The following is a 21,208-nucleotide window of genomic DNA, read 5'->3' on the forward strand; positions in this document are numbered from 1 at the left end:
AGATCCTGTAAATCCAAGCAGTATTTGCTCCTGGTTTTGTGTCCCACATTGCCTTCAGTGTGTTGAGAGCAGAGAGATCATTTCCATAGAGAGGAGGCTTTGCATTGTCAGCTGATCCTCCAGTGAACTGAGAAGGTTTATAGTCCTGTGAGTTCAACACTGCAGGACTCAGATCTGTCACTCAACACAGCAGAAACCACAACCACCATGACTCTCATCACCATCCTCATCTGGACGCTGGCCTGCTGCTGTTTTACAGGTTCATTTACTCAACAAAATATCAAACACAGTGTGCTGCCTTTTCTGTCATTTATTTCTGCTGATAAATGAATGTTGTGTTTTTGTCTGCAGGATCCAGCGGTCAGGTGACTGTGACTCAGCCTCCAGTAGTGACATTTACTCCAGGATCCACTGTCACTATGACCTGTAAAACCAACCCAGCTGTTTACAGATGGTCTGATGGAGATGAGGGCATGTTCTGGTATCAACAGAAATCTGGAGAGGCTCCTAAGCTTCTAATAAAATTTGTGAAAACACTTTTATCAGGAACACCAGCTCGGTTTAGTGGCAGTGGAACCGGGACTGACTTCACTTTGACCATCAGTGGAGCTCAGGCTGAAGATGCAGCAGTTTATTACTGTCAGAGTGTCCACAGTGGTGGAGTGTTCACACAGTGATTTTGAGTGGTACAAAAACCTCCCTCAGTCAGACTGCATAGACACTGAGCTGTTACAGCAGGAACCGACTGCAGCTGCTGAAGGGGAAGAGACTCTGACACAGACCACTGAACACAGAGCTGAGTCTGACCAGTAACCTCACCAAGCACAACCATTATATTCTCTAAATATATAGGATCATTTCAAAATTCAGAACTGTTGAGCTCATTTGTGTGTAAAAGCTCAAAAAATATTTCTCTGTGTCCATGATTTTAGCTTCATATTCCTTGTCACCATAGGTGCTCTGAAAAATGTTGTTTGATGACATCACACATTTCAGTCATTATTCTCTTCTCCACAGTTTTGCAGTTACTCATATTCACAAGTTTTCATTGACCAGTCCATGATTATTAGAATAATATGAAGTGAATTGTTTTACATTCGATTTTACCTCTAAGGGATTTTTAGTTTCATTCCAAGTCAAAAAAGGTAGTGAAGCTAAGATTTGCATGATCATTTACAACCCAAGATTTCCACAGAGAGGAGATGATGGATATCAATAGAAACTATAAAACCATTTAATTTGATACAGTTCATCATGTGAGGTTTCATTTGAAACTTTTCTTCAAACACAGACACATGAAAAGTATACAAAAGATCTCAAATAATGGCATAAAATGTTTATTGATTATATATAGCAATACTACATTTTTGTGGTACATGTAATACGTTCAAGCAGAGAGATAATGTCACAAAATGCAGAATTTTAATAGATCACATGCATGGTCCTTCAGATCAAATCTGTAACCAAAATCATAATTGAGATAGAGAGAGATAAACTGAACAGACCCAGAGTATTGTAGGTTTGTCTCTGTAGAGATTCAGTGCTGTTGTTTCTCTACTCTGAGCAGTGGTCAGGGTCCAGGGTTTGAGTGACAGGCGTCTGGCCATTCAGACTGGCCTCACAGCTCACTGAGCCCGCCTTCCACCACTGGTCTGCAGGGAGGGTCAGGGTGCTGCTCCAGCTGTAGTGGCCGTCCCTCCCCAGGACCTCCAGGCTGTCTGACACCCCTGAGGAGCTGCTGCTGCCCCCCACCTTCCAGCCCAGCCTCCAGGCTGAGGGGAAGCCCCCGTTGGCCAGACACACCAGTGTGGCACCGTCCTGCTGCAGCTCCACTCTGGAGGGGGGGAGGAGGGTCAGGGTGGGCCGCACCACACCCACTGGAGGAGAGACAGAGAGAGGAGAGGAGAGGAGAGGAGAGGAGAAGAGAGGAGAGGAGGAATGTTACAGAGAGTGGAGGGAGGGCATGTTGGAAAGAAATGGCAGAGTTGATTGTTATTTTGACAATTAAAACAATGAAGCTTGTTCTACTCTTGCACTCATAAGTCACTCAGAATTAGAGAATGAGTTAAATGACTAAATTCTAAATGTAATTGAAAAGTTTAGTTAATGATGATCAATAATGACATCTACCGATCTGATTGATAATATCTGACAATCCATACCTCTCTCCTGCAATGACTGTCTTGTGTCAAAAATTTAAATGGTTTGTTGGTTTCAACAGTTAAAACAGCTTCTTCTCTGTCTCTTTCACTTCCTTTTCACCAACTAATGAACCATGAAGAAATGTTACAAGCTGTACTGAGTTTAAGTATAAAACGATAAATGTATTTTAAAGGCATTCACAGAAAATATTAAATGCAACCATTTTTCTGACACTTTAAAAATAAGAGTGAACTTGTGAAATCATAATTTAACTGGTAAGAATTGTACTTGTTTTACTTGGTTGACAATGTTCATGAAATAAATACTCCTTGAAAATAAAATTTATTAGAAAATAGATGTTTCCATAGCAGATGTCTAACTTTAATTATCTACAAGATTGAAGAGACATTGATCTCATCAAAATCTCTGTTCAACCTGTGTTCAACCCTCAACTGAAAAATAGCAAATAATATGAACAAAGTGCAAACAGTAAATATTTATCATTCGATTTCTTCTCCAAAATTGTATTTTACAGATATACTATGTGTCATATAAAGTAGAAATCTCTGGTACTTACAGTCAACGATGAGTTTGGTGCCTCCACCAAAAGTGACCCACAGTGATACAAACTCATTAAGAGGCCGTACAAAAACCTCCTGCACTTGAAACAAGCATCTTTCCAATAGAAAACTCTGCTTTGCCATAAAGGTTCTGCTAAATTGGTGAGATCCAGAAAAGTATTTGATGTTGTTTTAAGATGTTTGATGAAAAAAGATAATTTGCTCAATTTCTCTTTAATTTTGTACAAAAATTAAATGACAGAGGATGAAGAGCTATTTTGTCCTCATAGTGAATCATGTTTTTCAGCATATTTTTACATCAATTTTAACATGTAAATTTACTATATCTTTCATAATAATCATCCACTAAGACCATAATAATTAGTTTTAAGAGATAAAATGTATCTATGTAAACCTTTTAAGTCAATCAAGGCAGAGATTAAAAAGGTTTATCATACAAACCACAGTGCAAACTACTTTAATCCAAGTGTGGTAAATCATAATTTCCAAGTATTTCTGACAAATGTATTTTTGTATTCCAATAAGAGTAGAGATCCTGTAAATCCAAGCAGTATTTGCTCCTGATTTTGTGTCCCACATTGCCTTCAGTGTGTTGAGAGCAGAGAGATAATTTCCATAGAGAGGAGGCTTTGCATTGTCAGCTGATCCTCCAGTGAACTGAGAAGGTTTATAGTCCTGTGAGTTCAACACTGCAGGACTCAGATCTGTCACTCAACACAGCAGAAACCACAACCACCATGACTCTCATCACCATCCTCATCTGGACGCTGGCCTGCTGCTGTTTTACAGGTTCATTTACTCAGCAACATATCAAACACAGTGTGCTGCCTTTTCTGTCATTTATTTCTGCTGATAAATGAATGTTGTGTTTTTGTCTGCAGGATCCAGCAGTCAGGTGACTGTGACTCAGCCTCCAGTAGTAACATTTACTCCAGGATCCACTGTCACTATGACCTGTAAAACCAACCCAGCTGTTTACAGATATTCTGATGGAGATGAAGAGATGCACTGGTATCAACAGAAATCTGGAGAGGCTCCTAAGCTCCTAATAAAACTTGTGAATCAACTTGAATCAGGAACACCAGCTCGGTTTAGTGGCAGTGGAACCAGGACTGACTTCACTTTGACCATCAGTGGAGCTCAGGCTGAAGATGCAGCAGTTTATTACTGTCAGAGTTACCATGAGATAAACAGTGCTGTTGTGTTCACACAGTGATTTTTAGTCGTACAAAAACCTCCCTCAGTCAGACTGCATAGACACTGAGCTGTTACAGCAGGAACCGACTGCAGCTGCTGAAGGGGAAGAGACTCTGACACAGACCACTGAACACAGAGCTGAGTCTGACCAGTAACCTCACCAAGCACAACCATTATATTCTCTAAATATATAGGAACATTTCATAATTCAGAACGGTTTAGCACATTTAGCACAGTATAGATTATATAAATGGAACACATTGTTGGGAAAGTTGGAAACATAATCCAATAATGAAGTTAACTTCTACTATAGTCGATACAGATGTGAAAGTGAGAATTATGCTAAATGACAAAGTTTAACACTAACATAATCTGATAATGTGTATTTATTTTAAAGAGTTCATTCTCATTCACAGCCTGTTATTTGAACAGTGGTATCATCATCACATATAGCCATTGTTAATTTATATCAGCTTGTACTAAATTATTATTTTGTATGTAGTGTTAAAATCAAAATCATCTTTTCCCTTCCTCCAAGATTCTGAGAAATGTAGTTCCTGTTTTTATCAAATGAATGTAATCTGATTACTTTATCATTCAGTAACCATCTTACAGTTTTTATTAAAACAAATTATTATATTCCCAACACATGAAATCCATCATGTCTATGAAAATAACATTAAAAAAGAAAGAAAGAAAGATAAAATAGGTAAAGATGATAATAAAATATAGAAATATTCTATCATCGTACTCCATTGAACCTCTATACCTATGATTTATCACATTCCAGCATAGGAATGACCCTCTATGCCTATAAGACTTATCAATCACCGTCTTGGAACATATAGGAACGAACCTCTATGTACCCTAAAGGTTCATATTTACAGGAGCGACAGCTTTGTAAATATGTCAACAGACAACCGAGTCTTTCTTTACTTACTTGCTCTACACAATGACCACAAACAGAAACAAATCATTCTAGCCCTATGGCCACCAACATTGTGAATTCGGCCTTGAGTTGAGCTCAGAGGAACGTTACAATGTGTGGTGATGCTGTACAGAGATCAGTTTCCCTCTTGGAACAGGAACAAACCTCTATGTACCCGAACGACACCTCTGTAAATGTCCTCAGACGGCCGAACCTTTCAGTACTTACTTGCTCTAAACCAGTGATTCTCAACCTTTTTCATATCAAGGACCCTAAGTTAGTCCACATTAGGGCCACAGACCCCCTTTTGATGAGATTTTGTCTCTCAGACCCAAATCTGAGAGTATTTTTATTGTTAGATATGATTTTGTCCAGAATTCCATGACTATCTCTAGGTAGAGAGATAACAACTGAAACTATATTTAAAATAATTATTCTTCTACATTCTCTAATTGTGTTAACTTATTGTAATAATGGTGAAGTTTAACAGTTCATCAATTTGCTGGGGACCCCCCGGAACCCCCTCAAGGACCCCTGGTGGTCCCCGGACCCCACGTTGAGAACCACTGCTCTAAACCGTCGCCACAACACAAACAACAGCAATTATAACATTAGGCAACACTTCACAATGATCAAGTCTCAAAATGACATATTCAAAAACGTTAGAAAGAAAGATAAAATAGGTAAGTGAGGATAATAAAGAAACATAGAAATGAATAAATAAATAATAAAAATAATAACAGCTGTTACACCTACATACAGATGATTTAGTAAAAGGTCACAGAGTAAACACAGGAATATATGAAATATATAAAATAGTAATAAAAATATAATAATAACAACAACAGCAAAAATATGAACAATAATATGCTATACAAAAATAAAAGTCTTAAGTTTATTCTTAAATGAGCATAATGTTGGAGCACATCTTCAATCAACAGGCAGGCTATTCCCTTTCTCAGGTGCATAAACACTAAATGCTATTTCACCAGATGTACGATAGACTCATAACTAATAAGCATGTCTGATATATACTGTGGTGTCAGGCCATTAAGAGCTTTGTAAACCAGGAGTAAAATGTTAAAATCAATTCTGAAATTCACAGGGAGCCAATGGAGATCTTCGAGAACTGGAGTAATGTGATCAGATTTTTTAGTCCTGGTTAAAACATGAGCAGCTGCATTCTGGATGAGCTGCAGCCTTCCAATGGTTTTCTTAGGAAGGCCAGAAAAAAAGGGCATTAAAATGGTCCAGTCTGCTAATGACAAAGGCATGCACAAGTTTTTCAGCATCAGATTTTGATAGAAAACCTCTATGGAAATACTCCTCAAATGATAGAAGGCAGACTTAGTGATGCTACTAATGTGGCCGTAAAAACTCATAATCGATAATAAGTCCCCAATTTCTCCTCCTCAGAGACTCAGACTCATAATCTGAGCACAGACACGCTGTCTCTGAGTGTTTGCACCCATAACAAGAATTTCTGTTTTCTCCTTGTTCATTGAAAAAAAAAAAAAAGTGACATCCAGACATTTATATCATCCAAACAGTAAAGCAGGGAGACTACAGGACTCGTATCATTAGGGGCCAATGAAATAAAGAGTTATGTGTCGTCAGCATAACTGTGATAACAGCAGAGAAAAAGTGTCAAAAGTTTCTAAATGAGCTATTGAACAGTCCAACAAATCCCAGGAAGGGATGTGCTCTCACTCCACCTCACCTCTCCCTTTTCTGTTTCACAGGAACAGGTGTGTGTTTGCCTACTTACGATGTATTTTGCATGACTTTTATGCATCACTGCTCCCCAGAGTTTAAATGCTTATGTCACAGCAAGTCTGAACTGTTTTCATGCACTCTCACCTAAAACTGCATCAGGATGAAGTTGCCAATCGCTCTGCTTGTCATGTTGGGTTTCCTGAGTCAGGGTGAGAATTTTTGAACAGATATCTAACATTGTTCCGATATTTTTATGTGTGGTGCAATTCCTATCCCTCCACTTGTCTTTTACTTCCAATCTGCTTTATATTTCTCTCTTGTCACTATTATAATCGTCACTGCTGTTCCATACTGACTCATATTTCACTTCTTATTTCAGAGTCTTCTGCCAACAACTTTCTGACTCAGTCTGACAAATCCAAGTCTGTTAGTCTTGGAGGGACTGTGTCCATTAGCGCCACAGGGAGTTCAGATATTGGTGCTGATCTCAGCTGGTACCTTCAGAAACCTGGACAGGTTCCTAAACTTCTTATATACTCAGCATCAACTCTCAACTCAGGAACTCCATCTAGATTCAGAGGCAGTAGATCTGGTTCTCGCTACACTCTAACCATCAGTGGTGTTCAGGCTGAAGATGTTGGAGATTACTACTGTCTTGGCCTCCATACTGGTAATGTGTTCACACAGTGATTTTGAGCCGTACAAAAACCTCCTTCAGTTTGACTGCATTGAAAACGGCCTGCTGCAGGTGCTGAGGCTTAGGGAAGAGACTGTGATCTGGATAACTGGTCCACTGAACACAGCACTCTGGCCCTGGAACACAAGTGTCATCAAGCAGAACCACAGTGACTCGAGATAATACTGAAACATACTGGAAGACACTTTTCAACAGGCAGTTTTAAACTCACATCCCCAGAGAAACTCAACTTTTCATGAGGAGGTTGGTGAGGTTTTACCTCTCCTAGAATATAGAAACAGATGGTCAACAGTTGTTAGCAGCACAACAAATCTAATATAATAAAAGCTCAACCTGCAGCAATGACAATGACAGAATTTCTTCCAAGGTGCTATATATCGACAAAAAGAAATCCAATTTTTTCTTTAACATTTCAAATAGACAAACTATTGCACCCTCAAATATGTACTATTCTACTCTATGCAAATGTCACTAGATGGTAAAAATGTTACCAACACACAGGACCTGATATAATCATCGCTTGTGCTATTAAACAGAGTAGAAACTTGACTTGTATTTTGCAGTAAAGTTGGTAAGAGCAGGTAGATCAAGTGGGCATTTCTCATAATAAATATTTTATTAGCAAAAACACAGACATGGACTTGTTATAATCAATTGTTTTATTTTTATTACGGTAAAACATTTCTGCAACAATTTTGATAAAACTTTATTTTGGAATGAAACACTTCAAATACAGTTCAGTTAGAAAAATTATCAATTGAAGCAAAATGTAAGGAAGCTCTGCTATAGAAAGTTACATGCACATGAAAAAGCTGAGTCAAGTCATCTTCAACACTAATTCAGAACGGCTTAGCACATTTAGCACGGTATAGATTATATAAATGGAACACATTGTTGGGAAAGTTGGAAACATAATCCAATAATGAATTTCACTTCTACTATAGTCGATACAGCTGTGAAAGTGAGAATTATGCTAAATGACAAAGTTTAACACTAACATAATCTGATAACGTTAATTTACTTTAAAGAGTTTTCATTCTCATTCACAGCCTGTTATTTGAACAGTGGTATCATCATCACCTATAGCCATTGTTAATTTATATCAGCTTGTAGTAAATTATTATTTTCTGTGTAGTATTGAAATCCAAATCATCTTTTCCCTTCCACCAAGATTCTGAGAAATGTAGTTCCTGTTTTTATCAACTATACAATGAATGTAATCTGATTACTTTTTCATTCAGTAACCATCCTTCTTGATACAGTTTTTTAAAACAAATTATTATATTCCCAACACATGAAATCCATCATGTCCAGCAAAAAAACATTTAAAAGAAATAAAGAAAGATAAAATAGGTAAGTAAGGATAATAATAAAAAGTAGAAATATTCTTTTATTGTACTCCAATATAGGAATGAACCTCTATACCTATACGACTTATCAATTGCCATCTTGGAACATATAGGAACGAACCTCTATGTACCCTAAAGGTTCATATTTACAGGAGCGACACCTTTGTAAATATGTCCTCACACAATCGAGCCTTTCTTGCACCCTGAAAAATGACTATGCAAATGTCACTGGATAAAAGTTTTTAAAAACACACAGGACCTGATGTAACCATCTTTTGTGCTATTAAACAGAGAAACCTGACTTGTATTCTGCCATAAAGTGAGTTGGTAAGAGCAGGTCTGATATTGGGAAGATCAAATGGGCATTTCTCAAAATAAATATAGTATAAGCAAAAACACAAACATGGCCTTGTCATACTATATAGTTTTATTTTTATTACGGTAAAACATTTCTGCCACAATTTTGATAAAACTTTATTTTGGGGATGAAACACTTCAAATACAGTTCAGTTTGAAAAATTACCAATTAAAGCAAAATGTAAGGAAGCTCTGCTATAGAAAGTTACATGCACATGAAAAAGCTGAGTCAAGTCATCTTCAGCACAGAAGAACATTTCTAGACAGGAAGCGTTGCTGAAGCTCTACTCTGAGCAGCGGTCAGGGTCCAGGGTTTGAGTGACAGGCGTCTGGCCATTCAGACTGGCCTCACAGCTCACTGAGCCCGCCTTCCTCCACTGGTCTGCAGGGAGGGTCAGGGTGCTGCTCCAGCTGTAGTGGCCGTCCCTCCCCAGGACCTCCAGGCTGTCTGACACCCCTGAGGAGCTGCTGCTGCCCCCCACCTTCCAGCCCAGCCTCCAGGCTAAGGGGAAGCCCCCGTTGGCCAGACACACCAGTGTGGCACCGTCCTGCTGCAGCTCCACTCTGGAGGGGGGGAGGAGGGTCAGGGTGGGCCGCACCACACCCACTGGAGGAGAGACAGAGAGAGGAGAGGAGAGGAGAGGAGAGGAGAGGAGAGGAGAGGAGAGGAGAGGAGAGGAGAGGAGAGGAGAAGGGAGGAGAGAGGAGAGGAGAGGAGAGGAGAGGGTGGAGGAATGTCACAGAGAGGGGAGGGAGGGCATGGTGGAAAGAAATGGCAGAGTTGATTGTAATTTTGACAATTAAAATAATAAAGCTTGTTCTACTGTAGCAATCATTGTACGTCACTCAGAATTAGAGAATCAGTTAAATTACTAAAATGTAAATGTAATTGAAAAGTTTAGTTAATGATGATTAATAATGACATCTACCAATCTGCTTTATAATATCTCACAGCCCATAACTCTCATCCCTGCAATGGTTGTCTTGTGCCAAAAATGTAACAGATAAAAGGTTTATAGATTAACAGTTAAGGCCATTTTTTCTCTGTCTCTTTCACTTCCTTTTCACCAGATGTAAAACTAACGAACTGTGAACAAATATTACAGGCTATTTTGGATTTAAGTATAAAATGATATATGTATTTCAAAGGCATTCACAGAAAATATTAATTGTAGCCATCATCTGAATTTTAAAAAAACTTAAATTAACTTGTGAAATCATAATTTAACAGTTAAGTATTTTAGTTGGTTGGCAAATTTAATGAAATAAAAACTCCATGAAAAATACAATTGATCAGAAAATGGATGTTTTTATAGCGAATGTCTAACTAATGTCTAACAATCTAGAGGATTGAAGAGACATTCATCTCAGCAAGATTTCTGTTCAAACTGATTGTTTAGCCCAAACCAATAAATGGAAAAAAATATGAACAAAGTGCAAACAGCAAAAAGTTGATCATTCAATTTCTTCCCAAAAATTTGCTTTAAAGCGATTATACTATGTGTCATATAAAGTAGAAATCTCTGGTACTTACAGTCAACGATGAGTTTGGTGCCTCCACCAAAAGTCCACCACAGTGATACAAACTCATTAAGAGGCCGTACAAAAACCTCCTGCACTTGAAACAAGCATCTTTCCAATCGAAAACTCTGCTTTGCCATAAAGGTTCTGCTAAATTGGTGAGATCCAGAAAAGTCTTTGATGTTGTTTGAAACTGTTTGATTAAAAGAGGTAATTTTTTTTCATTTTGCTTTAATTTTGTACAAAATTCTAATGACAGAAAAACAAGAGCTATTTTGTCCTGATAGCAAATCAATTTTTCATTATATTTTTGCATCAATTGTAACAATGTGTTAATAAACTATATGTTTCATCATAATCTATTGAAATATCATAATAATCTGTTTTAAAAGATATAATGTATCTGTGTAAACCTTATAAGTCAATCAAGCCAGAGATTAAATAGGTTTATCATACAAACCACAGTGCAAACCACTTTAATCCAAGTGTGGTAAATCATAATTTCCAAGTATTCCTGACAAATATATTTTTGTATTCCAATAAGAGTAGAGATCCTGTAAATCCAAGCAGTATTTGCTCCTGATTTTGTGTCCCACATTGCCTTCAGTGTGTTGAGAGCAGAGAGATAATTTCCATAGAGAGGAGGCTTTGCATTGTCAGCTGATCCTCCAGTGAACTGAGAAGGTTTATAGTCCTGTGAGTTCAACACTGCAGGACTCAGATCTGTCACTCAACACAGCAGAAACCACAACCACCATGACTCTCATCACCATCCTCATCTGGACGCTGGCCTGCTGCTGTTTTACAGGTTCATTTACTCAGCAACATATCAAACACAGTGTGCTGCCTTTTCTGTCATTTATTTCTGCTGATAAATGAATGTTGTGTTTTTGTCTGCAGGATCCAGCGGTCAATTGACTGTGACTCAGCCTCCAGTAGTGACATTTACTCCAGGATCCACTGTCACTATGACCTGTAAAACCAACCAAGCTGTTTATAATAATAATTTTATGCACTGGTATCAACAGAAATCTGGAGAGGCTCCTAAGCTCCTAATAATATATGTGAATCAACTTGAATCAGGAACACCAGCTCGGTTTAGTGGCAGTGGAACCGGGACTGACTTCACTTTGACCATCAGTGGAGTTCAGGCTGAAGATGCAGCAGTTTATTACTGTCAGAGTTACCATGAGATAAACAGTGCTGTTGTGTTCACACAGTGATTTTTAGTCGTACAAAAACCTCCCTCAGTCAGACTGCATAGACACTGAGCTGTTACAGCAGGAACCGACTGCAGCTGCTGAAGGGGAAGAGACTCTGACACAGACCACTGAACACAGAGCTGAGTCTGACCAGTAACCTCACCAAGCACAACCATTATATTCTCTAAATATATAGGAACATTTCATAATTCAGAACTGTTTAGCTCATTTTGGTGTTAAAGACTTCAAAACATTTTCTTAGACCACATTTGAACTTCTCAGTCCTTATCAGCAGAGGAGTTCTTAAAATGTCACCTGGTCACATGACTGCATGACCATGAGAATAACACAAAGTGAATTCTCTTCTATAGTTGAATTTACCTCTAACAGAGTTTTTTGTTTCATTCCCAGTTGAAAAGGGTAGTGAAACTATGATTTGCATGATCATTTACATCCCAAGATGTTCATTTTCCACAGAGAGGAGATGCTGGGTATCAATAGAAACTATAAAACCATTTAATTTCTGAGTGCTGTCCATAAAGGTAATGACTGATACAGTTCATCATGTTATTTATCAGAGCAAGCTTTATTAGCAAAACATCAATCATCAACATGACAGTTATCAAGCACACTCACATCTAGCAGCTTAGCTACACACACTACTCTCCAAGCTGTTGTTGTCCAACACTATATAGCAGTGTGGTTCTCTATTACACAAAGCTTTAACTAACTCTAACTTGTTATCAGTGACACAATCCATTGGATGACTGAAATACAGTAACATAATCTCATGATTATTAACCACTTTAATCCAAGTGTGGTAAATCATAATTTCCAAGTATTTCTGACAAATGTATTTTTGTATTCCAGTAAGAGTAGAGATCCTATAAATCCAAGCAGTTTTTGCTCCTGATTTTGTGTCCCACATTGCCTTCAGTGTGTTGAGAGCAGAGAGATCATTTCCATAGAGAGGAGGCTTTGCATTGTCAGCTGATCCTCCAGTGAACTGAGAAGGTTTATAGTCCTGTGAGTTCAACACTGCAGGACTCAGATCTGTCACTCAACACAGCAGAAACCACAACCACCATGACTCTCATCACCATCCTCATCTGGACGCTGGCCTGCTGCTGTTTTACAGGTTCATTTACTCAGCAAAATATCAAACACAGTGTGCTGCCTTTTCTGTCATTTATTTCTGCTGATAAATGAATGTTGTGTTTTTGTCTGCAGGATCCAGCAGTCAGGTGACTGTGACTCAGCCTCCAGTAGTGACATTTACTCCAGGATCCACTGTCACTCTGAGCTGTAAAACCAACCCAGCTGTGTACAGATATTCTGATGGAGATGAGGCTATGTACTGGTATCAACAGAAATCTGGAGAGACTCCTAAGCTCCTAATAAGATATGTGAAAACACTTGAATCAGGAACACCAGCTCGGTTTAGTGGCAGTGGAACCAGGACTGACTTCACTTTGACCATCAGTGGAGTTCAGGCTGAAGATGCAGCAGTTTATTACTGTCAGAGTATCCATGAGATAAACAGTGCTGTTGTGTTCACACAGTGATTTGCAGTCGTACAAAAACCTCCCTCAGTCAGACTGCATAGACACTGATCTGTTACAGCAGGAACCGACTGCAGCTGCTGAAGGGGAAGAGACTCTGACACAGACCACTGAACACAGAGCTGAGTCTGACCAGTAACCTCACCAAGCACAACCATTATATTCTCTAAATATATAGGTACATTTCATAATTCAGAACGGTTTAGCACATTTAGCACAGTATAGATTATATAAATGGAACACATTGTTGGGAAAGTTGGAAACATAATCCAATAATGAATTTAACTTCTACTATAATCGACACAGCTGTGAAAGTGAGAATTATTCTAAAAGACAAAGTTTAACACTAACATAATCTGATAATGTGTATTTAAAGAGTTTTCATTCTCATTCACAGCCTGGTTCATCATCACCTATAGCCACTGTTAACTTATATCAGCTTGTGCTAAATTATTATTTTGTGTGTAGTATTGAAATCAAAATCATATTTTCCCTTCCTTCAAGATTCTGAGAAATGTAGTTCCTGTTTTTATCAAATATACAGTGAATGTAATCTGATTACTTTATCATTCAGTAACCATCATACTTGATACATTTTTTAAAAACAAATTATTATATTCCCAACACATGACATCCATCATGTCTATTAAAAAACATTAAAAAAGAAAGAAAGAAAGATAAAATAGGTAAATATGATAATAAAATATAGAAATAATCTTTCATCGTACTCCATTGAACCTCTATACCTATGATTTACCACATTCCAGCATAGGAATGACCCTCTATGCCTATAAGACTTATCAATCACTGTCTTGGAACATAGGAACGAACCTCTATGTAGGCTAAAGGTTCATATTTACAGGAACGACAGCTCTGTAAATATTTCCTCACACAACCAAGTCTTTCTTTACTTACTTGCTCTACACAATGACCACAGACAGAAACAAATAATTCTAGCCCTATGGCCACCAACATTTTGAATTCGTCCTTGAGTTGAGCTCAGAGGAAGGTTACAATGTGTGGTGATGCTGTACAGAGATCGGTTTCCCTCTTGGAACATAGGAAGAAGGGAAATCCAATTTTCCACGATATGGGACCTTTAATTCAGGCTTTCTTTTTAAGATGAGTTTGGTCCCTCCATCAAAACTGGAGGATTGCCAGCAGGAGATGCCCTGGATCAATTTATGGTCACAAAGCCATATGAACAAAAAAGGAGTAAAGAGGACAGACAGACCTTTAGTTTACAATGACAGAGAAACAGCAGAAAAAAAGTAGACCAGAAAGCCAAAGGTTTCTAAATGAGCTATTGAACAGTCCAACAAATCCCAGGAAGGGATGTGCTCTCACTCCACCTCACCTCTCCCTTTTCTGTTTCACAGGAACAGGTGTGTGTTTGCCTACTTACGATGTATTTTGCATGACTTTTATGCATCACTGCTCCCCAGAGTTTAAATGCTTATGTCACAGCAAGTCTGAACTGTTTTCATGCACTCTCACCTAAAACTGCATCAGGATGAAGTTGCCAATCGCTCTGCTTGTCATGTTGGGTTTCCTGAGTCAGGGTGAGAATTTTTGACCATATATCTAACATTGTTCTGATATTTTTATGTGTGGTGCAATTCCTATCCCTCCACTTGTCTTTTACTTCCAATCTGCTTTCTATTTCTCTCTTCTCACTATTATAATCTTCACTGCTGTTCCATACTGACTCATATTTCACTTCTTATTTCAGAGTCTTCTGCCAACAAATTTCTGACTCAGTCTGACAAATCCAAGTCTGTTAGTCTTGGAGGGACTGTGTCCATTAGCGCCACAGGGAGTTCAGATATTGGTGCTGATCTCAGTTGGTACCTCCAGAAACCTGGACAGGTTACCAAACTTCTTATATACAAAGCATCAACTCTCAACTCAGGAACTCCATCTAGATTCAGTGGCAGTAGATCTGGTTCTCACTACACTCTAACCATCAGTGGTGTTCAAGCTGAAGATGTTGGAGATTACTACTGTCTTGGCTATCATGGTAGCGGAGTGTTCACACAGTGATTTTGAGCCGTACAAAAACCTCCTTCAGTTTGACTGCATTGAAAATGGCCTGCTGCAGGTGCTGAGGCTTAGGGAAGAGACTGTGATCTGGATAACTGGTCCACTGAACACAGCACTCTGGCCCTGGAACACAAGTGTCATCAAGCAGAACCACAGTGACTCGAGATAATACTGAAACATACTGGAAGACACTTTTCAACAGGCAGTTTTAAACTCACATCCCCAGAGAAACTCAACTTTTAATGAGGAGGTTGGTGAGGTTTTACCCCTCCTAGAATAGAGCAACAGATGGTCAACAGTTTTTAGCAGCACAACAAATCTTATATAATAAAAGCTCAACCTGCAGCAATGACAATGACAGAATTTCTTCCAAGGTGCTATATATCGACAAAAAAAAATCAAATTTTTTCCTCAACATTTCAAATTGACAAACTATTGCACCCTCAAATATGTACTATTCTCTATCCAAATGTCGGTAGATGGTAAAAAGTGTTACCAACACACAGGACCTGATGTAATCATTGCTTGTGCTATTAAACAGAGGAGAAACCTGACTTGTATTTTGCAGTAAAGTTGGTAATAGCAGGTAGATCAAGTGGGCATTTCTCATAATAAATATTTTATTAGCAAAAACACAGACATGGACTTGAAATAATCAATTGTTTTATTTTTATTACGGTAAAACATTTCTGCCACAATTTTGATAAAACTTTATTTTGGAATGAAACACTTCAAATACAGTTCAGTTTGAAAAATTACCAATTGAAGCAAAATGTAAGGAAGCTCTGCTATAGAAAGTTACAGCACATGAAAAAGCTGAGTCAAGTCATCTTCAACACAGAAGAACATTTCTAGACAGGAAGCGTTGCTGAAGCTCTACTCTGAGCAGCGGTCAGGGTCCAGGGTTTGAGTGACAGGCGTCTGGCCATTCAGACTGGCCTCACAGCTCACTGAGCCCGCCTTCCTCCACTGGTCTGCAGGGAGGGTCAGGGTGCTGCTCCAGCTGTAGTGGCCGTCCCTCCCCAGGACCTCCAGGCTGTCTGACACCCCTGAGGAGCTGCTGCTGCCCCCCACCTTCCAGCCCAGCCTCCAGGCTGAGGGGAAGCCCCCGTTGGCCAGACACACCAGTGTGGCACCGTCCTGCTGCAGCTCCACTCTGGAGGGGGGGAGGAGGGTCAGGGTGGGCCGCACCACACCCACTGGAGGAGAGACAGAGAGAGGAGAGGAGAGGAGAGGAGAGGAGAGAGGAGAGGAGAGGAGAGAAGAGGAGAGGAGAGGAGAGGAGAGGGAGGACATGGGGGAGGAATGTTACAGAGAGGGGAGGGAGGGCATGATGGAAAGAAATGGCAGAGTTGATTGTTATTTTGACAATTAAAACAATGAAGCTTTTTCTACTCTTGCACTCATAAGTCACTCAGAATTAGAGAATGAGTTAAATGACTAAAATATAAATGTAATTGAAAAGTTTAGTTAATGATGATCAATAATGACATCTACCGATCTGATTGATAATATCTGACAATCCATACCTCTCTCCTGCAATGACTGTCTTGTGTCAAAAATGTAAATGGTTTGTTGGTTTCAACAGTTAAAACAGCTTCTTCTCTGTATCTTTCACTTCCTTTTCACCAACTAATGAACCATGAAGAAATGTTACAAGCTATACTGAGTTTAAGTATAAAATCATAAATGTATTTTAAAGGCATCCACAGAAATTATTAATTACAACCATTTGTTGGAAACTTTAAAAATAAAAGTGAACTTGTGAAATCATAATTTAACTGGTAAGAATTGTACTTGTTTTACTTGTTTGGCAATGTTCATGAAATAAATACTCCTTGAAAATAAAATGTATTAGAAAATAGATGTTTCCATAGCAAATGTCTAACTTGAATTATCTACAAGATTGAAAATGCATTGATCTCATAAAAATCTCTGTTCAACCTGTGTTCAACCCTCAACTGAAAAATAGCAAATAATATGAACAAAGTACAAGCAGTAAATTTTGATCATTCGATTTCTTCCCCAAAATTTTATTTTACCGATATATGTGTCATATAAAGTAGACATCTCTGGTACTTACAGTAAACGATGAGTTTGGTGCCTCCACCAAAAGTGTTCCACAGTGATACAAACTCATTAAGAGGCCGTACAAAAACCTCCTGCACTTGAAACAAGAAGCTTTCAAATAGAAAACTCTGCTTTTCCATAATAGTTCTGCTACATTGGTGAGATCCAGAAAAGTATTTTTTGTTGTTTGAAATTGTTTGATGAAACAAGATGATTGATTTCATTTTGCTTACATTTTTTACAAATTTCAAATGACAGAGAAACAGGTTATGCTCTCCTCATAGCAATTCCATTTTTTCATCATATTTTACATGGATTTAATGTGTAAATTAACTATATCTTTCTTAATAATCATCTATTACAAGACCATAATAATTCGTTTTAAGAGATATAATGTATCTATATAAACATTTTAAGTCAATCAAGGCAGAGATTAAAAAGGTTTATCATACAAACCACAGTGCAAACTACTTTAATCCAAGTGTGGTAAATCATAATTTCCAAGTATTTCTGACAAATATATTTTTGTATTCCAATAAGAGTAGAGATACTATAAATACAAGCAGTATTTGCTCCTGATTTTGTGTCCCACATTGCCTTCAGTGTGTTGAGAGCAGAGAGATCATTTCCATAGAGAGGAGGCTTTGCATTGTCAGCTGATCCTCCAGTGAACTGAGAAGGTTTATAGTCCTGTGAGTTCAACACTGCAGGACTCAGATCTGTCACTCAACACAGCAGAAACCACAACCACCATGACTCTCATCACCATCCTCATCTGGACGCTGGCCTGCTGCTGTTTTACAGGTTCATTTACTCAGCAACATATCAAACACAGTGTGCTGCCTTTTCTGTCATTTATTTCTGCTGATAAATGAATGTTGTGTTTTTGTCTGCAGGATCCAGCAGTCAGGTGACTGTGACTCAGCCTCCAGTAGTGACATTTACTCCAGGATCCACTGCCACTCTGACCTGTAAAACCAACACAGCTGTTTATAATAATAATTATATGCACTGGTATCAACAGAAATCTGGAGAGACTCCTAAGCTCCTAATAAAACTTGTGAATCAACTTGAATCAGGAACACCAGCTCGGTTTAGTGGCAGTGGAACCAGGACTGACTTTACTTTGACCATCAGTGGAGCTCAGGCTGAAGATGCAGCAGTTTATTACTGTCAGAGTCTCCACTACATTAACAGTGTCTTTCTGTTCACACAGTGATTTTGAGTCGTACAAAAACCTCCCTCAGTCAGACTGCATAGACACTGAGCTGTTACAGCAGGAACCGACTGCAGCTGCTGAAGGGGAAGAGACTCTGACACAGACCACTGAACACAGAGCTGAGTCTGACCAGTAACCTCACCAAGCACAACCATTATATTCTCTAAATATATAGGAACATTTCATAATTCAGAACTGTTGAGCTCATTTGCGTGTAAAAGCTCAAAAAATATTTCTCTGTGTCCATGATTTTAGCTTCATATTGCTTGTCACCATAGGTGCTCTGAAAAATGTTGTTTGATGACATCACACATTTCAGTCATTATTCTCTTCTCCACAGTTTTGCAGTTACTCATATTCACAAGTTTTCATTGACCAGTCCATGATTATTAGAATAATATGAAGTGAATTGTTTTACATTCGATTTTACCTCTAAGGGATTTTTACTTTCATTCCAAGTCAAAAAGGTAGTGAAACTAAGATTTGCATGATCATTTACAACCCAAGATTTCCACAGAGAGGAGATGATGGATATCAATAGAAATTATAAAACCATTTAATTTGATACAGTTCATCATGTGAGGTTTCATTTGAAACTTTTCTTCAAACACAGACACATGAAAATTATACAAAAGATCTCAAATAATGGCATAAAATGTTTATTGATTATATATAGCAATACTACATCTTTGTGGTACATGTAATACATTCAAGCAGAGAGATAATGTCACAAAATGCAGAATTTTAATAGATCACATGCATGGTCCTTCAGATCAAATCTGTAACCAAAATCATAATTGAGATAGAGAGAGATAAACTGAACAGACCCAGAGTATTGTAGGTTTGTCTCTGTAGAGATTCAGTGCTGTTGTTTCTCTACTCTGAGCAGCGGTCAGGGTCCAGGGTTTGAGTGACAGGCGTCTGGCCATTCAGACTGGCCTCACAGCTCACTGAGCCCGCCTTCCTCCACTGGTCTGCAGGGAGGGTCAGGGTGCTGCTCCAGCTGTAGTGGCCATCCCTCCCCAGGACCTCCAGGCTGTCTGACACCCCTGAGGAGCTGCTGCTGCCCCCCACCTTCCAGCCCAGCCTCCAGGCTGAGGGGAAGCCCCCGTTGGCCAGACACACCAGTGTGGCACCGTCCTGCTGCAGCTCCACTCTGGAGGGGGGGAGGAGGGTCAGGGTGGGCCGCACCACACCCACTGGAGGAGAGAGGGAGAGAGGAGAGGAGAGGAGAGGAGAGGAGAGGAGAGGAGAGAGGAGAGGAGAGGAGAGGGGGGAGGAGAGGAGAGGAGAGGAGAGGAGAAGAGAGGAGGAATGTCACAGAGAGGGGAGGGAGGGCATGATGGAAAGAAATGGCAGAGTTGATTGTTATTTTGACAATTAAAACAATGAAGCTTGTTCTACTCTTGCACTCATAAGTCACTCAGAATTAGAGAATGAGTTAAATGACTAAAATATAAATGTAATTGAAAAGTTTAGTTAATGATGATCAATAATGACATCTACCGATCTGATTGATAATATCTGACAATCCATACCTCTCTTCTGCAATGACTGTCTTGTGTCAAAAATGTAAATGGTTTGTTGGTTTCAACAGTTAAAACAGCTTCTTCTCTGTCTCTTTCACTTCCTTTTCACCAACTAATGAACCATGAAGAAATGTTACAAGCTATACTGAGTTTAAGTATAAAATCATAAATGTATTTTAAAGGCATCCACAGAAATTATTAATTACAACCATTTGTTGGAAACTTTAAAAATAAAAGTGAACTTGTGAAATCATAATTTAACTGGTAAGAATTGTACTTGTTTTACTTGGTTGACAATGTTCATGAAATAAATACTCCTTGAAAATAAAATGTTTTAGAAAATAGATGTTTCCATAGCAAATGTCTAACTTGAATTATCTACAAGATTGAAAATGCATTGATCTCATCAAAATCTCTGTTCAACCTGTGTTCAACCCTCAACTGAAAAATAGCAAATAATATGAACAAAGTACAAGCAGTAAATTTTGATCATTCGATTTCTTCCCCAAAATTTTATTTTACCGATATATGTGTCATATAAAGTAGAAATCTCTGGTACTTACAGTCAACGATGAGTTTGGTGCCTCCACCAAAAGTGTTCCACAGTGACACAAACTCATTAAGAGGCCGTACAAAAACCTCCTGCACTTGAAACAAGCATCTTTCCAATAGAAAACTTTGCTTTGCCATAAAGGTTCTGCTAAATTGATGAGATCCAGAAAAGTCTTTGATGTTGTTTGAAATTGTTTGATGAAACAAGGTAATTTGCTAAATTTTTCTTTCATTTTGTACAACATTTAAATGACAGAGAAACAAGAGCTTTTCTCCCTCATAACAAATCTATTTTTCATCATATTTTTACATCAATTGTAACGTGTTAAAATATCTTTCATAATATTCATCAATTGCAAGACAGCAATAATCTGCTTTATAAGATATAATGTATCTATGTAAACCTTAAATCAATCGAAGCAGAGATTAAATAGGTTTATCCTACAAACCACACTGCAAACCAATCCAAGTGTGGTAAATCATAATTTCCAAGTATTTCTGACAAATGTATTTTTGTATTCCAATAAGAGTAGAGATCCTGTA

At 38.5% G+C, this 21,208-nt stretch overlaps 3 pseudogenes and 1 gene segment (V, D, J or C); 1 reads left to right on the plus strand and 3 right to left on the minus strand.

Annotated features, from left to right (window-relative positions):
- The first annotated feature begins 1,295 nt into the window (after positions 1–1,295).
- Positions 1,296–11,711, plus strand: LOC144542592 (Ig kappa chain V-VI region NQ5-61.1.2-like). The segment is given in 5 exon segments: positions 1,296–1,302; positions 3,444–3,487; positions 3,605–3,618; positions 9,402–9,502; positions 11,389–11,711. Coding segments are annotated over 5 exon segments (489 nt in total).
- On the minus strand, positions 1,403–1,893 carry LOC144542561 (immunoglobulin lambda constant 6 pseudogene; annotated as a pseudogene).
- Positions 11,712–16,131: 4,420 nt separating the features above from the next.
- On the minus strand, positions 16,132–16,591 carry LOC144542593 (immunoglobulin lambda constant 6 pseudogene; annotated as a pseudogene).
- A 2,695-nt stretch (positions 16,592–19,286) lies between these two features.
- Positions 19,287–19,787, minus strand: LOC139930252 (immunoglobulin lambda constant 6 pseudogene; annotated as a pseudogene).
- Positions 19,788–21,208: the final 1,421 nt, after the last annotated feature.

Source organism: Centroberyx gerrardi, chromosome 17 (genome assembly GCF_048128805.1).
Source record: "Centroberyx gerrardi isolate f3 chromosome 17, fCenGer3.hap1.cur.20231027, whole genome shotgun sequence".
NCBI lineage: Eukaryota > Metazoa > Chordata > Actinopteri > Beryciformes > Berycidae > Centroberyx > Centroberyx gerrardi.